This window comes from Mastigoproctus giganteus, chromosome 11 (genome assembly GCF_048544385.1).
Source record: "Mastigoproctus giganteus isolate SK-2022 chromosome 11, ASM4854438v1, whole genome shotgun sequence".
NCBI lineage: Eukaryota > Metazoa > Arthropoda > Arachnida > Uropygi > Thelyphonidae > Mastigoproctus > Mastigoproctus giganteus.
The window spans coordinates 149,879,331-149,904,681 of NC_143585.1; the positions used below are offsets into that span (position 1 = coordinate 149,879,331).

At 35.8% G+C, this 25,351-nt stretch overlaps 1 protein-coding gene across 1 annotated transcript in view; it reads left to right on the forward strand.

Moving 5' to 3' along the window:
* Positions 1–25,351, forward strand: part of SMC2 (structural maintenance of chromosomes 2) — a 640,522-nt gene that overhangs the window by 39,128 nt on the left and 576,043 nt on the right. Inside the window, exons 3-4 of the mRNA XM_090385021.1 lie at positions 7,121–7,282; positions 12,991–13,101. Coding sequence (XP_090241147.1) covers positions 7,121–7,282; positions 12,991–13,101 — 273 coding nt within the window. The remainder of the gene's footprint in view (positions 1–7,120; positions 7,283–12,990; positions 13,102–25,351) is intronic.

A 25,351-nucleotide genomic window follows, 5' to 3' on the forward strand; every position in this document is an offset into this window, starting at 1 on the left:
CGAATGTACATGTCGAGTGTGCATTAGACACAATGTGGGATCTAATTAATGATGATTCTGTAATTTTAAATACCGTATTTTTTGGCTTATAAGACATGGTTTTTTTTGCGAAGAAATACTGGGAAAATCACCCTATGTCTTATATGGTCAGTGTCAGATTAGGCCTAAAGACTACCTGCAATGCATTTTCGATGACGCAGTGCCTGTAAACTGTGTTCTGAAAACTTCTCTTTGAAATTCACACCAATTTTACTTAAGATTTATCTGTTGAAATATATTTTTAACAATTATCAGTGGTTACGATCTATGGCAACAATACATAATAGTAATCTTTTTTTCTTGGAAAATTTGTTGAAATCTGCTCGATATGAATCTCGCAGTCAGATGTAAGTAAAAGCCTGTTTCATTTTCCCATGTGTTTGCTTCCTCTATAATATGATCTCGCACTTTTATGGTATTCCTCTATGATCTCGTGCTTTTATTGGTATGGCGGGCTAATTAGACTGGATTTTTCAACTCCAACCATCTTTTACAAAGAGAATGTGACGTCCGTATTTGTCTTAGGGTGTGTAAGAATTTCTGTTACGTTACTTCTGTCAGCTTTTTTCAGAAACAAACATTTCATAATTGGTTGAACATTTACCCAAGCGTATACCATTATTTTGAGAAAAATATATTACCGTATTTAATTTTATTATTATTATTTTCTTTATCAATAATTTTTTTATAAATTTCAGGACACCCTGTTATGACGGAGTTGTTGAGAAGGCATTGCTACACAATTGCCTTTAAATTACAAGTAATAGAATTTGCAAAGCAATATGGGAACCGTGCTATAAAAACTCCATGTTGTAAGTCCATTTAATAAAAAATTTAAAAAAATTAATGTAACTGCATTTAATTTATTTTTAATATCTACACCCTGATTATGTCCCGTATCACGCCATGTCGCCATATTTGTTTACATCAGTCGGTAAAAGGTCGCTTCTTAGTTTCACCGTAAACAGTATCGAAGGATAATAGAAGGATTATTATTTTTTACAAAATATGTGGCCAAAACTAGGGTGCATCCTGTATACCTGTTCGTCTTATAAACAGGAAAATACGGTAAGTCTAATTTACCAAAAACTGAAATATTTCACCTAATCAAGTTTCTTGTTCAAGCAAATATATTTATTTTCAATCCAAAATTTATAGACAAATATTTGGGTTACCGATGGGTCTTAGCCTGAGCGGACTAGTTGCCGAAATATATCCTAATAAAATTGAACAGTTATATTTAAGACCGTTTCTTCCAAGTCTAACATTTTATGGTATATACTTGGATGATGTCTTAATCATTACGAAGGATGATATAGTAAATAAGGTTTTGGATTTATTAAATAAGATACATACCAGACTTAATTTTACTTTAGAAATGGAAAAGTCAGAGAAAAAAGCTATAAATTTCCTAAATTTTACTTTAACTAGAGTTAATGAGAATTTAAATACTGTCAAATTTTTACACTGTTCTAGCTATTATCCGTTCACATATAAATGGAGTATTATATTTAATCAGTTTTATAACGCATATAAATATAGCTTTACTGGAGTTTTTACTAGATGAACTTATGAAACTTGTGAAAAGATTTTTAAATAGGGATTACACATTTGGTACCATTATGAAGATCAGACAACAAGCAAAACATAAACTGGAGACTGGTATAATGAACAATAGGTCTGAACAGAAATATTTTATTAAAGTTCCACATGTACAGTATTGGTACAAACAATTTGTTAATATACAGGCAGTTCCCACATTACGAGTTCCCCCCCACCCCCAAGTATCAACAAAATAGAAAATATGAACATTAATTGCAAAAAATTAATGTTAAACATTCATAAATAGCACATCTCAAACCACGCTCGTAGCTATACGATACAGTGTAACCCCACTTTACGATATTAATCCGTTCCAGAGACACCATCAGATCGTGAAAATATTGTAATGTGAGCCCATTAACAAGTTGTTTTTTGGTAATTCATTCCGTGACCTTGGAAATTTTAGCTATATAACTTTCTAAAAGGTTGTTTTTGTAGTGTAAATTGTATTAGTTACCAATTCAAATCATTAAAATGCACTATACTTTCATCATTACCATATGTTCCGTTATAGGAATCAATTTTGAATGCCTTTGTCATTTAACTCCAGGGGCTCACATCTGGTGAGTATGGGCTTGGCAAACCCAGGGTCCTGAGCTGGATATCACCATTCTTCTCTTTCTTGGTGATTCCTTTCTACTCTCTCTTTCTCTCTCAGGGTAACTCGGGAATTTTTTTTTTTTTTTTGGCTGGTGCAGCATAAGCCTCAGGCTTCCTTGTACCATATGGCTATTAATAATAATAATAATAATAATAATATTTTTCTAAAACACAATTCTGGAGGTCACTACCAAAAAACAAAAACTTTCCGGACATGCACTTCCCAGTTTATTGGGATTTTCTGGTAGTGCAATCAGTTATTTATGGGTAATGAACTCCATGTTATTGCATTTGCAAAAATACCGATAGCTGGAATTGTGTGGTTTTTTTACGTTGTGGTATTATGGTGAAATGAGTTCCCCTTCACTGAAATCTTCAATCATATAAAAAACATAAATAAATTTTCAGCATCTTCTCTTCATTCCTTTTTTTTAAGCTTCATAAACTTGTTACTCTGCGCAAATCATGTTAGGTGCAATTTGTGCGTTCCGTTAAAAAATGCTTATGCAAGCTATTGAAATTTATAAAGAAAAGAGAAGATTATCTTGGAAAAAATCAACTCTTGAAGCATTTCTGAAGAAGACGACTCCTTGTGCAACAAACCAACGAGTGCCAAGCCAATACTGAGTGATCAACGAGTGTGCATTTAGTCGATGATGGTGATGAAGTATAAACATTCTTTAACATTTGTAAGTTGTAAATAATTTCTTTATTATTATAATTTGCTTGATTTTACAGGCTACGTTTTCATTTATTTGGATAAATCAATCATTGTTTAAACAAACTAATTAGCTAATTAATTTCATTGTTGAGAACGTAACCCCTATTTTTAACATTGTCTATGGGAAATAAATTCCTGCTTTTTTGAGCGTGTGCTAGGAACGAATTAACTTGTAAAGTCGGAACTACCTGTATTTAAAAACACAGAATTTAAGATAGTTGCCCAACCGATAGTAAACTCCACGTTGTTTTGAAGCATAGAGCAGTGGACTCCGTTTCAACCATGGATTCACACAGTGTAGTTTACAATATTACTTGCAGCGAATGTAATTCCTCATATATTGGTTTGACACAGAATTATATTTCAATGAGGATACAACAACATACAGCATCAGTTAGGGTAAAAAGGACATGTGCCTTGGAACTTGCTTTCCATGCTATCAGTGATAGCCATGTTTTTCTTTTTAATGAAGCGAAAGTTTTAAATACGCAACATGAATAAAATAAATTATTGATTGCTGAAACTCTTGAAATGAGGTTAAACACAAATTCCATAAATGTTTGTAGGCCTTTATACTATTTCAGACTCGTGGACTTCCACACGCATTTGTGAATGGTAATTCACATTGGTTTAGTAAAAATAATATCGTATCAGGTAGTCGACAGGGTTAAGTATAAAAGAAGGGTGGGTGTCATTTGCAAAAAACACTACTTCTTGTGAGCATAGTGTATTCGAATAAGTTTGGTCCCTTTTAAGAAGTTTAGACAATTTTATGATTTTAGATATTTTAACCTATGTTTCTTAAGGATAAATTTGACAGTTGTTTTCAGTTCTCATGTTAACGTGTGGTATTGGTTTGGTTTGTGGGGGTGTTGATAGCTATCGACTTCTCCTGACTTTTCCTGATGCATTACGTTGGGGATGAGAATTGAATGCATGACAATTTTTTAATAAGTATTTATTTATATAATTTTGAATGTAATTTTTGTAATTGATCTTATTTGATATTAAATATGGGACATTTATTTATATAATCATATAATCCTAACGTGAGTGTTGAGAGAATTCTGTTCCTACCTAGAGGTATGAGGTTTCCTTTTGTAGTTTATAATAATAACATTAGTAGGACATATTGAGCTTTATCGCACTTTCGATCTTAATTAACATATTTTATGTCAGTGCTTCTCAAATTATGGGGTAGGAAGACATTTCAGTTGAGATTTGGGGATTTTCTGATTCATATATATATATATATATATATATATATGAATCAGAAATTGGCATCATAATTTGCAGATCTCTGGTGTTGGGAATAGTGTGTTTTCTCCATCAGTTAATATGATGTTTTCAACTCATGCAATGTAAATTGTTCTGTGATGTACTTGTACAGACTGAATACGTATTACCATTGAAATGGTACACTATGGCTTGACAATGTACGAAAGCACCAAAAATTCCCAAGAACAAAAACAAATCGCCATTAATAGGAATGTCTGAACAGCAAATAACCTTTGTTAGCATTGTTTGAATGGGATACAAAAGTGAGAGAAACACTGGGCTGTAAAAATCACCTTAACACGAACATAATTAAACTCTTGAAAGTATCCCGAGATATTTGATAGCCATCTGAGCCCATAAAGATTCACTCTTGAAGGACATTTCAGTAAAGCAAAACGAATTTGTAAGAGGCTTGTTGAACATGTGATAATTATCTGAAAGTTAATTTGGTAAAGAAAAACAATGGAACTATGACTGTTTGTTTATTCCCACCCCAAGGATTACAAAAGGATTCCGTGATGGGGAATGCACTTCATTAACTAGAAGAAGATTTATGTGTTAAAATTTGTAAAGAGAGGTGTACAGAAGTGGACATCATTTTTTTTTTTTTTTAATTTCCAATGCCTATAGACATTATCTATGAAAAACATCTTTACTTAATTTTGAATAACTATACTGAATGGAAATTATTTCTTATCATTTATTATGTTAGTGTTTTGCTTTTATTAAACTTGAAAGTCATTCTAGAATTTTACTGAATCTTTGTACGTACTGAAGCATTACTCTGTGGTTAGCAAGAAGTATTTCAATGCTTGTCCCCAGGATTACAAATATTTTGTTCTTATTTTGTTTAACGTAGATACTCTACATACATCTTTTGAAGAAACTCTGTTTTAGTTTATTCAAAAGACATGGACTACATGGCAGAGAATTAATTTCATTGTTTTTTGAAGTATTCTCCTTTCTTCTTTTAGAATTAGGAAATTATAATGATGAGTAACTACATTGCATCATATCACAATATCCAAAGTTTAACTAACTTTGGATATTGTGATAGGTCTTTCATAGTCTTTTCATAAATCTAGTTGCATTCCTGATGATTCTAGTTTTATTCTTTGTAATTATTTCAGTTTAAATGTTCCAGAAGAAGATTAGGGCTAATACTTCCAAAATGTCTATGTAATTCTGTGTTGGATAGTCAGAGTAAAAGTTTCTTCAGAACTTAATGTAAAGATGCCAACATATAACATTTACATTAGCATTTTACTCTTTTCTATCTGTTATCTTTTTGTTAAGCTATTAGATTTTATTGTGTAGTAGTTGGTAATTGGGAATTGTGCTGTTTGTAAAATAAGAATAAAATAGACTTAGAATAAAATAAAAGATTTAGAGAAATAAAAATCTTGGTCTTCCCACTTTCCTTTTTTACTACTTTTGTATTTATGTGAAATAAATAGTACGGGCAACTCTCGGTTTACGAACATTCACTATAACAAACGTCACAATCATTCAAAATTTCTTAGTCTCCAATAGATAGAGCTCCTTATAAAATGAAATGCCAAACGTATAGTGAACATAATTGTAAGATTTAAATAAATTAACTTTTAAAAAAAAATTTATTTATTACAATAATTATTAGGAAATTGTTGAACTGGGCACTAAAATGGACCTCGACCTTGATGTGAATGATGAGAGAGAGAGCTTTTGGACTCGCATTTTAAGGGATTAACAACCGATGAAATAATTGAAATAGAGCCATCTGAATTCTGAAGTAACAGAAGAACCTGATATTCCACAGCCTCCCAGAACATTTACAAGGCAGAAAATGACTGCAGCTTTTAAATCAATTTCTGAGGGGTTGGCAATCATTAAAGAAGAAGACACAAATATGGAAAGAATTGCAAAAGTGAAAAGAGCCATTTTTGACTGTCTAGCCTGCTACAGTGAGATTTTTGAAGGAAAAAAAAAAAGAATCTAACTGTGCAATCTTGATGTGAATGATGAGAGAGAGAGCTTTTGGACTCGCATTTTGAGGGATTAACAACCGATGAAATAATTGAAATAGAGCCATCTGAATTCTGAAGTAACAGAAGAACCTGATATTCCACAGCCTCCCAGAACATTTACAAGGCAGAAAATGACTGCAGCTTTTAAATCAATTTCCGAGGGGTTGGCAATCATTAAAGAAGACGACACAAATATGGAAAGAATTGCAAAAGTGAAAAGAGCCGTTTTTGACTGTCTAGCCTGCTACAGTGAGATTTTTGAAAGAAAAAAAAAAGAATCTAACTGTGCAATCTTCTATAAAAACATATTTTAAAGTGGAAAACCCAGCTGTTTCTTCATTATCCCTTCCATCTACCTCATCTGCACCTAGTGTTACTTATGTGGAAAAAAAAAAAAAATTGAACTCTGATGAAGATATTGACTAATAAAAGTTGAATACATATGTATGTATAGTACATATATTATGTTTGTACTCATTTTCTTTATTTCTATTTGTAACTCTATGTTTTTAATTAAATTAACAATAAGATATCTTGTTTTTTTTAATTCTTTTTTATTTTATTTTACATTACGTATCATATATGATAAACCATAATGTATACATACATTATAATAAAACTTATTGTATAGACCATTCGATGTTTAGTACATGGTTTTAATGCTTTAAAATGGCTGCTAATTTATATGATACGTATCGTAAAAGCTCAGGAATGCAAGATACACGCACCGAACAAAATGTAAAATGAATGTCTTGGAATAGAAATCGTTCGTAAACCAAGAGTTGCTTGTATTTCAAACTACTAAATATATATTTCATATAAATAAAATAAATACACAATTATAATTTAGCATATTTAATATTTGAAAATTTAGGTAGTTGTTGGTGGGAGGAACAAATATCTCATCAATGGGTGTAGTGCAACAAATAATCGTGTGCAAGATATGTTTCGTTCTGTGCAATTAAATGTCAACAATCCTCATTTCTTGATTATGCAGGGGAGAATCACTAAGGTGTTAAATATGAAACCTCCTGAGGTTTGTATATATATATATATAAAATAGCTTTAATTTGTAAAATGTTTACATATTAGAAAAATTAAATGCTAATCTTTCTAGAAATTTGCAATGTACAGAGGTTTACAAATCTGATATCTATTTTCCTAACCCTTGTTCTATAACTAAGTAATGTAATCTGATCTAATTAGTATTAGAAGTGACATGATGCAAGAAAGCAAGCTTATACAGAGTCAGCCAAAAAAAAACCCAACACGCTCTCCATTTCATTTATCCCTTCCTTCCAAAAGTTTGTTCAGTTCTTCCTTGAATCCATTTAAGTTATCAACCTCCACAATGACAGATGGAAGTTTGTTGAAACAATCAACCACTCGCTGGCTAAAGGCAAATTTCCATACAACAATTAGGCAACAGTCTTTCGTCAGTTTGAATTTATGCCCCCTGAAGTGCATATTCTGGCCAAGAGGAAGAATCCCTTCAACATTGAGCTTGCTGAAACCATTCAAAGCCTTAACACCTTAATCAGATCATCTTGCAGGTGCCTAGTCTCCCGGTTCTGCAATTTGTAGAACCAAAGCCTCTCTTCGTAAGAGCACCCCTTTGTTCCTTTCACCAGTCTTGTTGCCCTTCTCTGTACTTGTTTTTGCAGCTCTACATCCTTCTTAAATTGATGCCTCCAGACCTGTATGCAGTACTTAAGGTGTGGCCTGACCATTGCCTCATACAAAGGGATTTATTTTATTTATTTATTTTTTTGTAATTTGTTTCGGCCTCCAGGGTTCCCCCTATACGCCACTGTAGCTTCTGAAGGCACTAGGCCAAGGCCGGCAGGTGTGTGTGTGTGTGTGTGTGTGTGTGTGTGTGTGTGTGTGTGTGTGTGTGTGTGTGTGTGTGTGTGTGTGTGTGTTGGGTGTTGGGTGTTGAGTGCCGGCGCCTGGTATTTCGCAGCCAGGGGGCATGGAACACCTCGTCCTCTGCCCCCTGACTCCCAAGCCACGTGGAGGCAGGCAGGTTCCACAACCAGGTAGAGACTCTTATTGAGATTTCAAGAGAACTTGAAATCTCAAAGATTGAATGAATGGAGAAAGGGAAATAGAAGAAGTATGGGAGGGGGAAGAAAGAGGACAGACAGTGGGGGAAGAAGAAGGAGACATCCCCCTAAAAAAAAAAAAAAAAAGGCAGCAGCAGAGTGACTAATAAACAACAGTCCTGTCGCCACAACCTATACACCATTTACATCACAATTTGGGCCCGATCACCACTCTGGAAATCACCCAAAAATTTATCTTATATATACAGTAATCATGAAAAAAAAAAAAAAAAAAAAAAACACTCACATTGCCTTACAACTAAAAGACAAACCAGTCACTGGCACAACAAAACAGAGGCCAGACCAGAGCAAATCCAAATAAACATCCTTCCAACCACATTGGAATGGTTCATATCTGGTTGGAAGCTAAAACAGCAATTTCAACGCATTATACTTAAACATCAAAGTTAAATAGCTCATCTGAATCAGGAAGCTTAACAAAAAAAAAATTAAATAAATAAAAAAAATACTTCTTTTGTATGGCTATATTCCAAATCTTTCAAATTTTGCACTCATTTACATCTTAACTTCAGTTCAAGAATAACTATATACAATACACTTTTGCATTTGGATGTAGAACCATCATATAACCTTGGTCTAGATCCATCTTAACACAGACCACCACAATACCAACACACTTCCCTTACCAATATATAAGTTAGTGCATTTGCATCATTTCTGTACATAGCCAACTACGTAAGTAGTTATAAATTGACATCATTAAGTATATCTCATATTGTGAATACCTTCACGAGTTGCCGTGGTATTGCACTACCTCAGTAAGTAACGCTTCGCCATAGGAGAAGACTATTGTTACATATTCTCAGCGCATACTATCACCCATACGGCACCATTTCGGAGCTTACTGGCTCCTCATCAGTGAGTGGGCAGGCACCCTAGTGTTGCAATGACGACAACCCAATTGTGGAGCATAAATTCACAATATGAGAGATGCCTGATGGTATGGAGTAATTTAGATTACCAGGTATGTTCGTATCAGACGGCACCTGGGATTTCTCCCATCTCCGCGTGTGTTTGCTGTATCGAGGATAGTACACTGTCAAGCCAGAGACTTGAAAGTGTGTGGGCCATGTCTGTGCAGTGTGATGTATTGTGCCCATTGTTTGGCCGCCAGGCCCCTAGTGGGGGCCCGAGTTACCCATACCTCACCACATGGAGGCTAGCCGGGTGTGTCCAGTATCACAAAAAGTTTCCCTGGCAGGTCCTGCCACCTAGTTTCCTGTGATTTCAGTGGCTAGGACCTAAAAAAAAAAAAAATTTACACGTTTGACATTAATGCTTAATGGGATTGCTGTTAGGAAATCGCTGGTTGGGGTTGAACGCTAGAGAGATGTGTTAAATGGCCTAATAAGTCAGACAAAATTTTGATGTTATTAAATTTAGATATGTGAGGCTATATGCTAGATAAAAGATAGTGTTAGTTGTCTTAGAGATTTACACGAAACCAGTAGAAATGAGACGTTGATTAGAATTTGGAGGCATTGTTAAGGGGTGTACTCGGTCGGTTTAGTGAGGGGGGAGACTGAAGACTGGGGGGGGAAACAGATAGAAGAATAGGGACGATAGAGTAGGCATCCCCCAAAGAGGCCAGTGGAGATGAGCTCCACCAGGCAAAGTATGGGGAGGCAGGGAGGGGAGGAGACAGAGACCTGTCTCCTCCCTCTCCTGCCTTGGGATGGGGTTTTAAAGGGAACCATGTTAGAGTATCCAGTTCAGATCGCCAATGGCGTGTTGGCAGCAAAGCCGCAGTATGTCTTTGTTGGTGATGGTTGTCATGTCCATGTAGTGTCGAATCTAGTAAGAAGGTCAAGCTGCCCATCCCACTCTGGGGCGCCTCCGTAGCCAGGTGGGAAGGAGCAGCAGTGCGTAGCACACGCTTCTTGATTAGACCGGGGTTCGAGCCCGTCACCACCAAATACGGAGGATGCGGAAAGGTCAGGGAATGACCACCGCATATCCCGGAGCAATATGGCCTTAGTTGCTAATGCTCCTAAAAACCAAAACAACAACAACAACCCACTCTGGGGGTGGGATATGTTAGCTGGCAGTGGGAACCCACCATTAAAATAACTAAATGCACATGAGAATAAGTAACAATAGTCTTCTCTATTAGTGAAGCGTTACTTATTCGAGGTAGTGCAATATCATGGAAACTCGTCGTGAAGGCAGAGCACAATACGAGAAAGAGCAAATGATGCCTACAACAACTACTTTGTAGTTTCTTAAGAGTTGTCTATGGTGTATCTACACACCAATATTATATAGATATTAAACTCTTAATGTATTATGCCTTGCGCATTTAGTTATTTTAAATATTGTCATATACACCTTTTGGCATCTCTCATATTGTGTGATTATCTTCACAACTGGGTCGTCATGTCTGCAATACCAGGGTACCTGCCCACCCACTGATGATAGGCCAATAGCCTTGAAACATGTCTACGTGGTGGTACTCACTGAGAATAAGTAACAATAGTCTTCTCTATTAGTGAAGCGTTACTTATTCGAGGTAGTGCAATATCATGGCAACTCGTCGTGAAGGCAGAGCACAATATGAGAAAGAGCAAATGATGCCTACAACAACTACTTTGTAGTTTCTTAAGAGTTGTCTATGGTGTATCTACACACCGATATTATATAGCCAATTATGTAAGTAGTTATAAATTGGCATCATTAACTAGCAAACCAGGGTGCCTGCCTAACCACTGATGAGGAGCCAATAAGCTCCGAAACGGTGCCGTATGGGTGTTGGTATCCGCTGAGAATAAGTAACAGTAGCCTTCTCCTATGGTGAAGCATTGCTTATTCGAGGTAGTGCAATACCATGACAACTCGTTGTGAAGATATTCACAATATGAGATATACTTAATGATGCCAATTTATAACTACTTACGTAGTTGGCTATGTACAGAAATGATGCAAATGCACTAATTTGTACATTAGTTAAACTATTTATGTAACCTGAGGCTTTAGCTCTAAACTATACTGTAATCTAAATTCCCTTACCATTAAACTCCTTGATACAACAGCATCATAACTGTACTAACTTCATTTGCAAATTACCTTACAAAATTACCTCTTCGCTTACATGGTAACTTCCTATAGGCAACCTGACAGCTGTGTTATTATATTGTCAGTCTTTCAAGAACTTCAAGTAACCACAAATTATGTGTGAAATTAAGACAATCATTTCAATATATCCCAGTCCTAATCAGTTGACCTATATCAAGGCAACCCAAATATGTTCACTCATACTTTGTCTTCAAACTAAATCAAAACCATTAACAAAAGTATCAGTTCATTATGTCTGTCTTTAATCCTAAGTAAAATAACCTAATGCCAGCCTGTTCAACAAGGAACAGAGCTTCAAAAGATCAGTTAGAAAAAGAAAACTTGTGCCCATTCCAGAACAAGGTGAAAACCAAAACCACACTAAATTAATAAACTCTAGTGATTTCTACCCAAAAGTCTTTTAAACACCTTATCTGCAAAACTAGAGAAGACCATATAATTTTCCTTTGTCTCCAACAAATGAGGTAATTCATCCTCCAGGTAAACATCATTCAGGATTTGTAAATCCTGGCTTAGATCTACGTACAAGTTACAATTAAAAACGAAGTGTTCTATTGTTTCTGGGACACCACACATACAAAGGGGCGAGGCAGCTAACCCCAAAGCAAACAGCTTGGAGTTCAGATCGCCATGCTGTGAAAGTAGAAATGATAAATTTAGGCCTGGACAAACCAGGACACCTTTTGCTTAGGAAATTCTGACACATTTGGAAGAAATTTGAATGTAGCCCTACCTAAATCAGCTGCCGTCCATGAAGACTGCCAACTATTTATAAGTTCTCTTCTAATTCTTTCATTATCTTCCTTGACAGGCATATCCAAATCTATAGTATACTCTCCTAACCTTGCATGAATAGCCTTCTTATGAAAAAACTGTAAATAATGATAAATGACCTCATACTGAATAGGAAGCCTTCCATTCAGTACCTGTAGAGCTACTGTAGACACAGTTCTGCAGTTCCTAGTCATGACCAGAATAAAAAGTGCCGAGCCTGAGTAAGAAATTTTCTAACTGAGTTATTATTTATCCAGAAGCCCTTTTACTATCTAACTCTACTTTCTTTTTATGGCTTTCTTTCAAGTCTGTCTTCTCACTATAAATTATTATGAGCTCCAAATGCTCACTCTAATGTGTTACTACCTTAGTTTCTTTTATTAATCCAACTCAATATTTTCTCACTATTATTTCCTGCCTCAAATGTTTGCCACACACTACTTGAAAATTCTAGGTATTGATTTTATACTCTATTTAGCAACTCTTTCTCATAATGCTTTCGGTTTTTTTTTTCGGCTCTTTTTATTTTTGGCTCTCCATTTTACGGCACTTTTTTTTCGACTTCTTATCACATAAGCATTTGGTATTAGTCTCTTTTTCCTACTAACTCTTGCACAGTCAGGCCTCAGTAATTTTAATATATCTTTATAATGCTATCATATGAACAGTGCAAATTTTTTTTTTTTTTTTTTGTTTCAAGTGGAGCTTTGTTATTTTCTGTCTTTCCCTTATTGTAAGCCTGCCAAGTTACTACTGCAGCTTATTCTTACAGATTTTGTCAATGATAGAAGAAGCTGCTGGAACAAGAATGTATGAAAGCAAGAAACAAGCTGCACAGAAGACTATTGAAAAAAAAGATGCTAAGCTTAAAGAAATTGATACTGTAAGTTTTCTTTTCTTTCTTTTTTTTTTTTTTTGTCAGTAATCATGCATAAAAATGCCATTTTAAAGCTTTAGTTTTTAAACTATATTAACTGGGGGGCTATGGGTAAAAGTCGTAAAATTGGGGGCCATGGAAAATGTTAAGTGGGCCATGAAAAGTTCACTTCAAAAATAAAATTATTACTAATGTAAAAAAGAAATTAGTGAGATCTGCAAGGATCTCACTAAACTAATTGTAATATTTTTTGTTAGGAGCATAATTGTATATTGTGAATAAACAAAATATTATAATAATAACTACAATATTAAAAATTCTATTATAAATATTGTAGTTAATAAACCCCTTTTTTATTATTAATATTACATTTATTATAATTAAACAATATGTGGGGGGGGACAGAGGTGAATGAAACTCAGAAGTGGGCCACGAGCAAAAAATGGTTGAGAAACACTGCTTTAAATCATTCATCCCTCATGCTACTTTCCACTATTCCATATTTCCACAGCACCGTTGCCTCTATTCTCATGTTACTTTATTTTGCCATTACTTCTTTCAAAATCTGGTTTCAAGGTTGATTGAATGTGCTGTGATGTATGAATCTTGTGGCAGCAAAAGTTGTTCATCTCGTTTATTCCAATAATTGTAGTCAGCATGCCGAATGGATCATGTCTGACTTTTGCATGACGATCCTGTTCAGTTTGTTTTGGATTATTGCTGAAATTAGATTCCCTCTCCCCCATTCACTTCACCTGCCAATCTCCAACTCTGCAAAAGTGTAAACATGCTGGATGTATTCTATATGTTGTTGTATAAGTTGACCCTCGAAGCAGCACTAAAAATTGAAAATTTAAGGTCATCTTATATGCCAGGTATAAAATCCTAAGCTTGTATTAAAGGCATATGCTTAGTGCTAGATGAAAGACATGAATTAATACTAATATACTTGTTGTTTTATAATCCGTGTTGTATACTTTCAGGATCAATGATCAATTCAGGACTTAGACACACTGAAAAAAAAAAGAAAAGGTTCGTGTGAGCATTTGTGTTCTGAATATTACAGAGCAATGGATGTTTGAATTTAAAAAAAATATATTTATATATATATGTCATTGGAGTTTGTCAATAAAAAATTTATTAAGTGATGTGCCCACTTATTCTTATTTGTTACTTTTATCGTTTAAAATTTAAATAACAAATAGCTTAATAGCCATTCAGAATGGAGCAAATTTTTATATAAACTTTTCATTCTTTTTAGTCCTTAATAGATCCTGAAAGTACAGTCCACATGTTAATGAAACTCTTTCATAGCATAAATTGAAATAATTTACAATTTATTACAAAAATTTTTGCACGACTCGTACATTGTTATTCACTTTTAAATAAAAGAATTTTTTCATCTTCAGCAGATAAAAACAGTTCTGATGTTGAGAGTTGTTTTTGTGTTTTCTTTTTAGAGTTTTCAAAAAAACTCCAGCAGCTCTACGTCATTCCTAAAATGAAGCCTCCAGACCTCTATGCGGTATTCAAGGTGTGGCCTGACCATTGCCTTATACAAAGGGATAATCACATTCTTATCCCTGCTAATAAAATTCCTCAAGACTCCATGAGCTGCTCTGGGAGCCTGCCTGTCTGTCCTGCTCAGAAAACTTCATATCTCAGTGCACAGTTACCCCCCAGGTCTTTTACATTCTACACTAATAATAATGTAATATTATTATTACATTATTATCTGAGTGTAATACTGCATAGTTGGTATGGTATTCTGGGGTTACTGCTAATGATATGTCACACTTTGCATCTGTCAATATTAAACTTCAGTTACCACGTCTCAGCTGATCTGCCCAACTTTTTTTAGATCCTGTTGCAGTAGCATACTGTCATTATTGTCGTTAACAACCATGCCAACCTTTGTATCATCGACAAACGTTTACATTAAGCCTGATATACTTTCATCAGTATCATTGATAAATATAAAAAAAGCAACAATGGACCCAACACCGAACCCTGGGGAGACTTCACTAATAATATTAGTCCATGAAGAGCATGCCCATTGATTGCCACTCTGTCTTCTCCTACTCAACCATTCCTTTATCCATAGCAGTAACTTGTGTAGGCGTTACCTTTTACCTTATTAGTTCTTATTGCATTGACTTGCCAAGTGTAATCCTAGTTGGCTCGTCAATCGTAATGGTATAGTTTATACTTTGCCTTGCCAATTTTAGGCATAAATTCTTTGGTTTTTATTATTAACCATATACCCTTGGCTACTAAGCTAAACCTTACTTTAATTGTATTTATGGAAACTATCAAGTTATCCTTGGGCCTCTGACTGCTTCTACAAGATTTCAGGTTTAATTGCATTTTTAGCTAGGAATTGAGTGAGGCAATTAACAAACACATATGAAAAGTTTAACATGTTTAATTATAGAAATTGACTTAAAGGTTTACAAAATTGATCAACAAAACTCTTCATACTACAAAACATTCCTCACTGGGATAAACCAAAACAGTAAGTTCATTCAGCATATCTTGTTACTAAATTGAAACAATAGTTCCTTTACAATATCCAATTTGTTTATCCAGTTATTCCTTAGGCTAGTTCAAAATATCACAGTTAGGATTTCAGAATACCTTTCTTCCCCTTTTTGGATTATTCTCTTGACTAGAAATAATAATACGAAACAGTACTTACAATTATTTTCACTTCTCCGATCTTTTGGACCAGTTCCTTTATCTTCTAGCACTTTCTTTAATGGTTTCCACATCAGATAAACTCTCCTCTATCAAACTCACTTTGAAGTGGCATATACTTATTAACTGCCCACTTATTTTAACTTTATTAACACTTGAAACTACTAGTTGCATAACCGTAACTAATTACAATTCCCAAACACGACTTTCCTCGATTACTAACTTATTCGCTGCTTCCAAACTTGTTAACTCCGAACGACTCATGCCCTTACACCGGCAAATCCTCTCGTCTGTAATCCAACAATATTCTCACTGTTTCCCGACTATTATTCTCATGGAACTCCTTTCCTTACGGAACAACTCCTACCTCTACGACTCACTTAATGCTACTGAACCAGTCCTTATATATCCCATTTTTACCCATGATTCTCTGAATTTTGACCTGACCTCTCCTAGGTAAGTCGAACATTTCCCCCCCCAAAATAAGCTTAAGCTTACACTTGTCTTTAATGCCATACTGTTCCAATTTGTACAGCAGTCTTCCCTCTGCAACAATACCAAAAGCTTTCCTGAAATCCAAGTATGTGATATCAAAATTATGTTTTGCATACAGTTTCTTAGTTACCACATTGTAGTATCCACTGAAATTGGTCAGACAAGATTTCTCCTTAACAAACCCATGCTGTTTGAATTATAACTGCAGCTTTGTCTCGATGATTGCACATTGCCTCTTTAAACAGTGACTCCTTTATTTTCCGAATAACACAAGTTAAACTAACAGATCTGTCATCACTCATGTCACCTTTTGATCTTCCTTTGTGAATTGGGGATACATTTTCTGCTCTCCAGTCTGTGGGTACCTTCCCAGAGGTTCTCATAATTATGACTAATGGTGTGCTTACTCCTTTTCTACCTCCCTTAATATAATTGGATAGATCTCATCCACCCTGGGTGCTTTTCTTATGTTTAACTTCAACAATTTCTTCTCCACTTTGCTCCCAGTTATTACAAAATCATTTAGCTCTGCTAGAGTTTGATAAACTTCTCATCTCCACTTTCCTACAGAATTCCTCATGTGTGGATGTAGATGCAAAATACTCATTTAGTTTGTCAGCTACATGAGCAGGATCATCAACAGTTTAACCTTCAATATCAAATGGACCAATCTGATTCATCCCTTTCCTTCTAGAATATACATAAATAAAGAAGTCTTTGCTGTTTTTTCTTTGCATCCTTTGCCAACGATTTCCTGTAATCTGCCCATTGAAAGATTCATATTTCAGTATCGTTATTTTGTATCTCTTACGTTATGTTATAGATTTCGTATCCCAATCAAGTTTAAGTTATATATATGAAACTATAACATTATTTGTAAATTGTAATTAGCTATAATTGATAATAAATTTATTTATCCAAGGCCAACCTAAGTGATTTGAACTCTTGAGCGATCTATTTGCGATAGAACCCTCCAGTATCTGCATTATCTAAATCTCAACAATATAAAAATGGCAGTAAAATTCTAATGTTCTTATTGATACAACACAATGCTGGCAAAAGTTGACTGTGGCTTCTTATGCAATTACAAGTGCCAAGTACAGGTGACCCCCGCTTAATGCTGATAAATCGTTCCGGAAAAACAGAGCACTAATTGAATCCACGCTAAGCAAGCGCCGCATTCCCATAAGGTAACATGTATTTGTGAGTTGCGTTCGGTGCCATAGGATATTTCATAATCAATAATAAACAGTAGTGAAAAGATGCACACATATCGGTCAAAATATTTAATATTCAAATATTTGCACATATAAAATATTCTGCATTACATATGTATATAATTATGTGTTAACTACTTACGTATCAAAATTAAACTTAAAATTCCAATTAAAATCATGAACGTAATTGATCTAAATTGATTTAATTTAATCATGAAAAATGTGTTGATTTTGGGTTGAACTTTAGCCCTCTTCCAAATAAACTAAAAGGGGTATTAATTTTAAATCCTCCGCAGCGTTACCCAACAATAAAGTCAACTGACCCTTCGCCGCTTTGAAACCTGGCATGTTTTTTTCTTCTTTCAACATGAAACTTCTTTTAGGCATTCGTTTCCACAAAAGTCCTACTTCATCTATGTTAAAAACTTGAGAAGTATAACACATAATACCCCTCTTCAATAATTTTAACAAGTTCTTTTTTGAAAGTTTCGGTTCCTTGATCTGCACTTGTGGCGTCTCCCTGGATTTGAAATCTATTCAACCAGCCCTTACTAGTTTTAAATGGTTCCAATTTTTTTTTTTTTTTTTTTTTTTAGGTGAGTTTTCTTCAGATAATCATATAGGCTGATCTCTTTCTCTTTTTTATTGTAATTTTTTTTTTATAATATTTAACTTAACTGAATTCTGCATTGGATATTATCTTCAATAAAATTAGTTAGTCTTTCCATTTCAATCCTAATTGCCAGCCTAGCCCTAATTGCTTGCAGTGGAACAGCTATCTTTCCCACTGCTAAAATTAATTCTTTATTTTTTTTATTATTGTTCTTACAGTTAAACTTGCAAGTCTAAATTATGGCACACATCCGCTTGTCTTTGACTGGAATTGATTCACTTCAAAACATCTAATTTAATTTTCAAATTCAGTCTTTTTCTTACATTCATAGTCTTTGTACTGCGCCCAGATGTTGTTGCTTTTTCATTCTTATCGGCCATTATTAACTCTTCGCAAATGTAACTGCGTTGGTTGCATTAATTATGATACAATGTTGAAGTAAACTGTCCATTACGCACGATGTCTAACACTGTACTGAGTGATGACTAGACTTCGGATAGATGCAGGCATGGGAAACGTTTTAACCGTATTTTTATATTCATTTTCAAGCTATCGACTCCCATCAAATGAAATGATTTCGTTAAATATGCCAAAAATGTAATCTGTAAAAGAGCGTTATAGTGATCTGTGACAGCGTTATAGTCAGATATGGGTCAGATATAATATAAGAACTGACTATATAATATAGTCAGATATAATATAAGAACAGCGTTATAGCGAATCAGCGTAAAGCGAACCGTGTTTTAATGGGGGCCTGCTGTACAGAACAAATATACCAAATTAATCAAGAAATGTCAAACAAATACTACACTACTAATTTGTAATCAAAAGTTACAGAAAAACAATAATTTCAAATCAATAAAGTTCCACTTATTGGCTCTCAAAAACACATGTAGTTTGTAGCCTCGTCAACAGAAAAAAAAAATTCCTAGATCTTGTTGCAGTAGCTCACTCTGATTGACTGTCGTTAACCACCCTGCCAACCTTTGTATCATCTGCAAACTTTGATATTAAACTTGACATTCCTTTCAATATCATCGTTAAATATTGAAACCAGCAATGGACCCAGTACAGAGCCCCGAGGAACTCCATTAATTACATTAGTCCACAAAGAGCTATGTTCATTGATAACTACTCTGTCTTCTTTCACTTAACCATCCCTTTATTCGTTTATGTGCAATAGTATCAAAAGCCTTCCTGAAATCCAAGTATATGATGTCAAAATTATTTTTTGCATCCAGTTGCTTGATCACTGCATCATAGTAACCTATCAGATTGGTTAGATAAGATTGCCACTTGACAGATTGATGCTGCAATTGCAGTATAATTGTATGCCTGTCGAAATCGTCCTGCATTACTTCTTTAACCAGTGATTCCAGTATTTTCTCTGGCACTGATGTTAAGCTAACAGGTCTGTAATTACTCATGTCTATAGGGACCTTCCCTGAATCCAAGGATGCTCTCATAATTATGGCTAAGGGTTTACTTACCTCCTTTGCTGCCTCCCTTAATATAATTAGTTAGATTTTATTTGCCCCAGGTGGTTTTTTTTATATCCATCCTCAATTTCTCCTCCTTTTCTTTCCTTTCAGTTATCACACAGTCATGTAGCCCCTTATTTGAGTTAGACAAACTTCTGGCAACCCCTTCTGTAAAGAATTCCTCATGTGCGAATGTAGATGCAATTTTTCTGCAACCTGAGCAGGATCATGAATAGTTAACTCATAAACTTCAAGTGGCCCAATGTAATTCAACCCCTTCCTTCTATTTTTAATATACGCATAGAAGTCTTTGTTGTTTTTCTTGGCATTCTCTGCTAGAGACCTCATAATCTGTCTTAGCTTACCTAACCTCCTTTGTGACTTGATTAAATGCTAATTTTTATGTACCATAGGCTACTTACTGTATTACCTGATAATTTATATGTATCCCACACACTTTTCTTGTCTGCCACTGTCTCTATAGTTTGTCTGACATCCATTTAGGTCCAAGCCTCGAATAGTATTTCTTTGTTGGTATAAAAAGCCTAACAGCTTCCTTGATTATTTCTCTGAATATTCCCATTTAGAATTTGCTGTTGGTCCCACTGCAAAATTTATAAACTGTATGAGACCTCTGTAGTCACCCTTATGAAAGTGAAAGCTTTTCCCTTTAACCTTGACAGTAGTTATGTCTTTAATGAAATTCTATATTAGTACATGATCACTGCTACTCAGTGGGTCTTTTATCTGCAGAATCTTAATGCATGAGGAATCACTGCTGATAACCAGATCAAGAGAGTATTCTTCCTCTTGTTGCCTCTCTAACATGCAACCGTAGAAAAAAAAATAATTCAAAAAATTCACAAAAGTCTTTCTAATAACCAATCCACAAATTCCAGTCAAAAAATCCCCTATTACAAGACATTCTGACTTGCTGGCCAACTCTGTTTCTTTCTATAGCTGTTTGGTATAGTCATCAGTCGTTAGGCCTATAACACACCTCTACTCCCAGTTTTGTTTTCCCAGTGCTTGTATCACACCACATTGACTCAACATTGTACCCAAGGAAAGTGGATGCACTGCCTTAGATTTAATATTCTTCTTATCTAAAAGATTCTTCTTATTCCTCTCCTGTATACATTGTGCTCCCCATATTCAAATTCAGCATCATTTATGTGTGAGTGACACCTTGTTTCTGCTATTCCTACAATGTCTACATGTGATGAATTAAATCAAATCAGTGCTTCAAATTAATCAAATTTATGCACGGTGCTACTAGTCTTAGTGGACATGGAAGTGTTCTTACTCTTAGTTACACTAGCACAGCCCATGTATTCAATTTTTTCTGTGACGACCTATAACAGAGTCAGAAATTCCAGACGTCTTGTTTTCCAGGCTACTGCTCCTTCCAATAGAAGCAGTGTAAGAATCACTTTCATCTCAGCTTGCTGACTCTTAATTAAACTATTAGTCTGTGTATCTCCCCAAGCAGCAGTTTTCTGACCCATGTATCACTGCCTCGATAACATTGGCAAATATTCTTGCACTCCATCTATTCAAGTGCAGTGTTCTCCCCAGGACGTATCGAATGGGTGCACTGCCTGGTAAAATTTAAGTGATTCTCGCGGTATCATGTGGTACTGCTCAGTAATCTCGATCAGTATTAATTTGAACATACTATGCAATTGAGATCAATGCGACAGGAGCATATAATGTTAAATTATGCAATTAATTTTTGCTCTGGATCGCTTAAGTCACATTTATAAATAACAGAAAATTTTATAATACAGACTGTGAAGTATTACACTTCCCACCCAACTACTTATAATGCCACCCAGCTGGCAAAATTTTCTGATGAGAACACTGAAGTGTATCCCATCCCTGTAAAAACAGTCTATTCTGTTAGTAAACACAGACCATCAGACTGGTGTCTGCGTGGTGTTTAATCAGGAATTGAGCAGCAGTATTTCCAAGGCCACAATTCAATGAACTGTCGTGTATGGGCCTCTGGAGTAGGTATCCAGTCAGAGTACTCAAGATTACAGCAGTCCATTGCCAATGATGCCTAAAATTTGCAGCCGAGTGGTGTCATTGGACCATTGACACCAGGAAAAAAAGTTGCCTCTTATGATCAATCACGTTTCCTGCTATGCCTTCCGGTAGTTGGAGAGAATGGTGAGAAACTGGTGATGAATCCTAGACTTGTCCATGCCGTGAATACTATAAACTATGTATTCATTGTGACTTATCAGGTACGCCTCTTCATGTGACTGTCTTCCCAGGTGGCACAGGTGTGTTTGAGCAGGATAATGTGCCCAGCCAAATTTAAGGTAAGAATAATTTTACATTACCAGGACTAGAATATTCTTAGCGTTGTAACCAAATTTGCTAGATATAAATCCTATAGAATAACGGTTCTCAAAGTGTGGTCCGTGGACCCCTGGGTGTTCCCCGAGACCCTTTCAGGGGGGGGGGGTCTGCTAGGTCAGCGAATCCAGCTTTCTATTAAGCAAGCATTAAAGAATATTCAAAAATGTAAAAGAATGCCACTCTTTCTAAATTTTTTTTTGTTTTGGAATGTACTTATTTAAAAAAAAAATTTATTTATGTTAATATGTAATAGTAGTAGTAGTAGTAGTGGCACTTGATGCAAGAAAGCAAGTGAAGGAGCTTATGCAGCATCAGCCAAAAAAAAAAAAATCACACCATACCCTCCAAATGCCTGTCCAGTTCCTCCTTAAATTTATTTAACCTATCAACTTCCACAACGACAGATGGAAGTTTGTTCCAGCAATTAACCACCCGCTGGCTAAAGGCAAATTTCCGCACATCTATTCTACATCTATCCTTTCTTAATTTGAACTTATGTCCCCGTAGGTTCGTATTCTGAACAAGTGGGAGGATCCCATCAGAATTCAGCGTGCTCAACCCATTCAAGGCCTTATAGACCTCAATCAGATCACTGCGCAGGTGCCTAGTCTCCAGCCACTGCAATTTGCAGAATTTAAGCCTCTCTTGGTAAGAGGATCCCTTCATTCCCCTCACCAATCGTGTTGCTCTTCTCTGTACACGCTCAAGCAAATCTACATCCTTCCTAAAATGAGGCCTCCAGACCTGTACGCAGTACTCAAGGCGTGGCCTGACCATTGCCTTATACAGAGGGACAATCGCCTCCTTTTCCCTGCTAGCAAAATTCCTATATATCATTGACAAAACCCCATGACCTGCCCTAGCAGCCTGTCTGCATTGCTCAGAAAACTTCATATCTGACTGCACAATTATTCCCAGGTCTTTTTCATTTTCTACCACCTTAAGTGTAGTACCACACAGTTGGTACGTTTCTCTGGGGTTACTTCTACCCATATGCAGTACTTTGCATTTGTCAAGGTTAAACTTCAGTTGCCCTCTTCTTAGCCCATCTGCCCAAATTATCTAGATCCTGTTGCAGTAGCACACTGCCATGACTGTCATTAACAACCCTGCCAACCTTCGTGTCATCTGCAAACTTCGATATTAAGCCTGATATACCTTCATCAATATCATTGATAAATATACAAAACAACAGTGGACCCAACACCGAACCCTGAGGGACTCCACTAATAACATTAGTCCACGAAGAGCAGCACCCATTGATTACCACCCTCTGCTTCTCCCACTTAACCATCCTTTTATCCATTGTAGCAACTTACCCTTAATACCATTCTGCTCCAATTTGTACAATAGTCTTCCATGCGCAACAGTGTCAAAAGCTTTCCTGAAATCCAAGTATATGATATCAAAATTATTTTTTGCATCCAGTTCCTTTGTGACCACATCATAATAACCAATCAAATTTGTCAGACAAGACTTTCCCTTAACAAACCCATGCTGTGTCTGAATTATTGCTGCAGTCTTGTCTAGATGATCCTGCAATGCATCTTTAACCAGTGACTCCATTATTTTACCCGGAACAGAAGTTAAACTAACTGGTCTGTAATTACTCGTGTCACCCTTCGAACCTCCTTTGTGAATTGGGGATAAATTTGCACATCTCCAGTCCGTGGGAACCTCCCCTGAATCCAAGGATGCTCTCATAATTATGGCTAAGGGTTTGCTTAGTTGCTTTGCCGCCTCCTTTAATATAACTGGATAGATCCCATCCACCCCAGGTGCCTTTCTTATGTTTAACTTCAACAATTTCTCCTCCACTTTGCTCTCAGTTATTACAAAATCATTAAGCACACTGCAACAATTTGATAACCTTCTTCCATTTTCAAACTGTAATAATTCCTCACGTGTGAATGTAGATGCAAAATACTCATTCAGTTTGTTTGCTATCTGAGCAGGATCATCAACAGTCGAACCATCGATGTCAAGTGGACCAATCAGATTCATCCCCTTCCTTTTAGAGTTTATATAAGTAAAGAAATCCTTGCTGTTTTTCTTAGCATCTTTTGCCAAAGATTTCTCGTAATCCGCCTTTGCCTGCCGAACCTCCTTTGTGACCTGATTACAGACTAGCTTATATCTGCTACAGGCTTCTGCGTCGCCTGATAATTTATATGCATCCCATGCATTTTTCTTCTCTGTTACGAGTCTCATTAGTACATTTGATAACCATTTAGGCCTAAACCTTGAACAATATTTCTTCATCGGTATGAAAAGTCTAGTAGCTTCCACGATTAATTCCTTGAATGCTTCCCACTTAGAATTTACTGTTTGTAACATCGTCAGTTGATCCCACTGTACAGAATTTAAAAACTGTCTGAGACCACTGTACTCCCCTTTACGGAAGCAAAAACCCTTTCCTTTACCCCTGACGATAGTTACCTCTTTGAGTAAATCCCACTTCAGCACACTGTGATCACTGCCACCTAGTGGTTCCTTTATCTGCAAATTCTTAATACACGAATGATCACTGCTGATAACCAGATCAAGAGTATAACTTTCTCTGGTTGCCTCTCGAACATGCTGCAGCAGAAAACAATCATCCAATAAATCCACAAAAGTCTGACTAGTGTGTGAGTGGCCAACCCACAAGTTCCAGTCAATATCTAGGAAGTTAAAATCCCCCATTATAAGACATTCTGATTTACTGGCCCACTCTATTTCTCTGTACAATTGTTCATTGTACTCATTCGAGTCATTAGGCCTATAACACACTCCTACTCTTATTTTTGCTTTTGCAGTGCTTATGTCACACCAAACTGACTCAACAGTGCACTGTCCATCTATATCAACTGGATGCACTTCTTTTGATTTTATGTTTTTCTTAATTAACAGCATAACACCTCCTCCCTTTCTGTCCTGTCTATCCTTTCTGTACACATTGTACTCCCCAAATTCCAGTTCTGCATTCCTTATATCTTTGTGACACCACGTCTCTGCTATCCCAACAATATCCGCCTTTGATGTCTTGACCAACACTTCAAATTCGTCAAATTTATTTACTATACTTCTAGCATTGGTATACATGCAAGCATACATGCTCCTATGCCTATTCCTTGTTACCCTAACACATCCCATATACCCAACTATTCCAGGATGACTGCCATCCGTCCCTGAAACCCCCAACACCCCTCGCTCCAGGTCGCTTCTTATTCTAATAGAAGTTGTGCAAGAATCACCTTCACCTCTGCCTGCGGTTACTGTTAAACTATTAGTCTTTGTATCCCCCCAAGCTAGCAGTTTTCCGACCCACCTAACACTGCCTCGATAGCATCAGCAAATATTCTTGCACCCTTTCTATTTAAGTGTATCCCATCCCTGTAGAA